Below are 4,072 nucleotides of genomic sequence, written 5' to 3' on the forward strand. Positions count from 1 at the left end.
GCGGGGCGGGGAGCACACGCGGAGACTCGAACGGCGCAGATTATCTGGAAAAGAAAAGTCCATCAGTCGCTGGAAGCTCTGGTGTTCTCTCGAAACGACGTTCTGAGAAATGTTTCAGGCAGATACCATGTGGGTTTTCACCCGAAACGTAGCGAGGACAAAACGATGAGCACAGCTAGGGCACCAAAGGGCGCCGGGCGGGGCGGTGGGGGGGGGGACGGGGACGGCTGCAAGCTAGCCGTCCTGAATACGGTATTGAAAGGGAGCCGCGACCTCAGTGAGACGCCATGTGCACATTGCGGAACGACGGCGAACAGTGATGTGTAGTCGGCGCTTCCCCCCAGTCCCACGGATGGCTCTTCTGCAGATGGCTTGGGCATTCGACTCCTCCACAGCACACGCACGTCTCTTATCGATTCGGCGCTTCGCGTGTGCGCGAAACCGGCATGTGTGGCGGTGCAAGCATCGGAGTGGCTCGCGACTTCTGCGGCGGACCCGCGTGGCCACCATTTTCGTCATTGTGGCGACCCGACTTTCGCAATTTGTTGAGTGACGCATCTTAGCTCTATTTCACTGTCAGCGCGAGCTGTGTTGCACCACCACCCTGTTGATTACCGTTACACGCCCTCCGAGAATGAGCGCCCACTCCTCTCGAGGGAAGGCCTTCGGGCTCTTCGTCGTGGTTTCAGCTGCTCTTGTTCTATCCGGCGCCGTTTTACTCATGTGCACGGGGCTCCGCCACCCAGAGAAGTGGCGCTCGGTGGCGGGGAACATTTGCTCGCCCAAGTTGGGCCAAGTTCGGCTAGAGCTCACCGTCGAGCCCGGTGAGCCTGATACGTGGTTCAGCTGTGGCGCGAACCCACCCGCGGTGCTTCAGCCGTCGCAGCAAGGCATGGTGTTCGAAGGCACCTCTTGCCAAACGACGAGAAGCTTGTCAAGTGTTTCCGCTGGAGCAAAACTGCATACAAAAGTTGACGGCGGGCAAACGTGGTACAGGCTCGACATCCCTTCAAAGGAAAGAAAGAACCGAGTTCTTTGCTATACTTGTAAACAGGCACTTCCTCATGAACCAAAAAACAGAGGAGATGGAGCCCTTCAGATCGGGGAGCCTGTCTTCGGTCGCACGTGTACAGTGCGCATCACGCTCGAAGCGAGCACGAACCGCCAGCTGCAGTATAAAGCGGAGGAAGACCACGAACGGACAGCGAAGAACGAACGAACTGACTTCCAAAGTGCGCACCACGATCCAGAGGACACCCCGTTGACTACAGTCGCCTCCCGAGCACAACCTCGTCGTGGGGAAAACCAAGAGGAAGGGCAAGGAGAGGCTGCTGCCAAGAGGAATGAACAAACTGGCGAGGAGGCTGCTCCTCAGAGGAATGAACAAACTGGCGAGGAGGCTGCTCCCCAGAGGAATGAACAAACTGGCGAGGAGGCTGCTACAAAGAGGAATGAACAAACTGGCGAGGAGGCTGCTACAAAGAGGAATGAACAAACTGGCGAGGAGGCTGCTCCCCAGAGGAATGACCAAACTGGCGAGGAGGCTGCTCCCCAGAGGAATGACCAAACTGGCGAGGAGGCTGCTACAAAGAGGAATGGACAAACTGGCGAAAAGGCGGCATCGAACGATGATCTGAAAGTTACAGTTTGTTCCCAGGGAACTGTACCGGTGACTGTCGCTCAAGGCGCCCCTCTAGCGTTTCAGTGCGCAGCTGGGATGCTTCTGGAACCGAAGGGGGGGCAAGAGGCCTTCGACGGAGACTGTAACAACCACGCCCCCCTCACGAGCTTCGTCGATGCTTCATTGGAGACACAATCACTGACGACACAGAATGACGCGCAGACCACGTACAAGCTCAGAGTGACTAACAGCCCGGTCACCCCTGTGTCCATCTGTTACAAATGCGTCTACCGCGTCGACGCCGCAGAATATGTGAGCGAGCAGTGCCACCTCAAAATTTCTGTAATCCCAACAGCGCATGCCGATGCCCCGGCTAGAGGCATGACGTTAGTATCTATAGGTCTGCTTGGGTTGATCTGGCTCAGTTCTATGTAAGTTTGAAGGTTGCGAAAGCTTCGTCCTCGCCGCGTGACTGAGTCAACGCTATAGGTGTGATGTGTTTGCACGTGAAGACTAGGCACAGACAGACTGAGAAAAAGATGCCACGCACTCCATGGAGGTGCGTGAGAATTTAATACCGGCATCAAGGATATGAAGATGGACTGCTTAGAATTATGAATGATACTATTACGAGTAATGTTGGAGAGCCCCACGGCTTCTACATGTAGCACGGGGCCTGCATCAGTGGAGGCGCTACATGACATCTTGATCACCACTTCAACTGCTTATTAACGGCTTCATGGGACCCGCAGTTAGTCCGATGTGTCTTGCAGAGTATCCATCGCGAGTTAATTCTGCGTCCAGAGACATATAAAATGAATATACACAGTGTAGCACGCCGTAAAGAGAACCACTGTTTTGCGCGCAGCCCCCCTCCCGCCTGTCGCAAAGTGAATCGAATGTCTCCTCTCTGCTGTGGCTCTGTTGTAGTGATGGTTGCTAACATGCATGTGTATTGCATCTGAACTTTGGAGCCAACTGCTGCGATCTTGGACTTTCGCCAGATGGGTGCCGATTTTAGGGACACGAGGTATGATGCAGATAGAGCCCTTTCATGTCGGTGAGAATGAACTCACGCGCCATGCACTAGGAATCCTGTATCTGCAACCAAATACGTCGTCGCCGAGTGTGCACACGGGCACAGCGCAGAATGGAGTTTGTACCAACGTCCGCTGACAATTGTGCACTGCGAAAGCAAGACAGAGTTATCAAGAGTGTCTCGAAGGTGTGAAAATGTAGTTGTAAATACCCGCACGTTGGGTGTTTCGCCGCCAGTGCGCACTATCCAATGCAGAGTGCCACATGAAAATGAGCGCTACCCGTGGACACTCTGTGGTCCTTCAGCCTGCCGAACTCACCGGGGGACTCTGATGATCAGTCTCTCCTGTTTTGTCTGTTAGTTTTGCCGCTTCCGTAACCCCCCCCCTTAAGGTATGGCATAAGAGCGTAGCCTAGATGAGTTAGTCTAAAACCCAGCGGAGAAAGGCGTTTTTGAAAGCCCTTCCCCAGTTTCTGCGCGGAAAAAGAGACTCAGCCAAACCTACACTTCCTCCATCTGCCTCGCCTACTGTCAGAAGCGACCGTCTTCTTGCAGTCGTTTGACCACCACCTGAGATTCAAGCGATGCAATGAATTTTCGTAACAGTTGTTCAACCGGATGAACCCTAAACCGTACCGGACTCTTCTCCCCTCTTCCGAGCGGTCTCCGAAACCCAACAATTTGTGAAATGCAGCACAACAAAAGGGACATCGTGTTTTTGTGTCTGCCTCAGACACAGAGCTCACATTTGCGTCTGTGAGAAGCTGATGAAACAACGTAACGGTGCCGTGGAGTTCCGCTCCTTGCGGGCGCGCTCCCATTTTGGAGTGACCAAACAACGCCGTAGACGCGTTAGCTACCCAGGGAAACCGACCGAAGGAGGTGCATGCGCACACTTACACAAACGAAGCTCTACACATTGGCGCGAATTCTCCCCACTGTCCCCATGCACAAACTAGCATTGTCGGGACATGTCTCACCCCAGTCGAAGAAAGTTATGTGCATGAATGAGCACACTGGGGACGGAGGGAGACATCGAGCAATGTACAAGGCGTGCCTGCGTACGAGCGGTAAAGCATAATGGATAGTTGATCTCTGCACCAGTGGTGCGTTAGCGTGAAAATCCGTTGCATGACCCCTGCACATGACCGCCACATCAAACCACTGCTGGGGTTGTTACCGGCAGGTTGGGGACCAGCATCCCCAGCCGCAGGTGAGACGCCGCCCCAAACCCTCCCACCAGACCGGTACGACCAGCGCTTTCACCCACGGATCCCTAGTTGCACTTTTGCCACCTGCAGATCACTCTGCGCTCTCAGCCTTTCGTGGCTTTGTGTAGTTTGTTTTCAAACTGCTGCCAGGTGTGTGCTGCAGAGGTCGGTGGCCGTGGTTGGTGTTCGGTGTCGCTTGGA

General features: G+C 54.5%; 1 protein-coding gene across 1 annotated transcript; it reads left to right on the forward strand.

Annotated features, from left to right (window-relative positions):
• Window positions 1–634: 634 nt before the first annotated feature.
• BESB_034050 (uncharacterized protein) lies at window positions 635–2,056 on the forward strand (the record flags this gene model as incomplete). Its single annotated transcript, XM_029361991.1, has 1 exon — window positions 635–2,056. The coding sequence occupies one exon, from the start codon at window positions 635–637 to the stop codon at window positions 2,054–2,056; it is 1,422 nt and encodes a 473-aa protein (XP_029220956.1).
• Between the last annotated feature and the right edge of the window lie 2,016 nt (window positions 2,057–4,072).

Source organism: Besnoitia besnoiti, chromosome II (genome assembly GCF_002563875.1).
Source record: "Besnoitia besnoiti strain Bb-Ger1 chromosome II, whole genome shotgun sequence".
In the NCBI taxonomy this organism is placed as follows: Eukaryota; Apicomplexa; class Conoidasida; order Eucoccidiorida; family Sarcocystidae; genus Besnoitia; species Besnoitia besnoiti.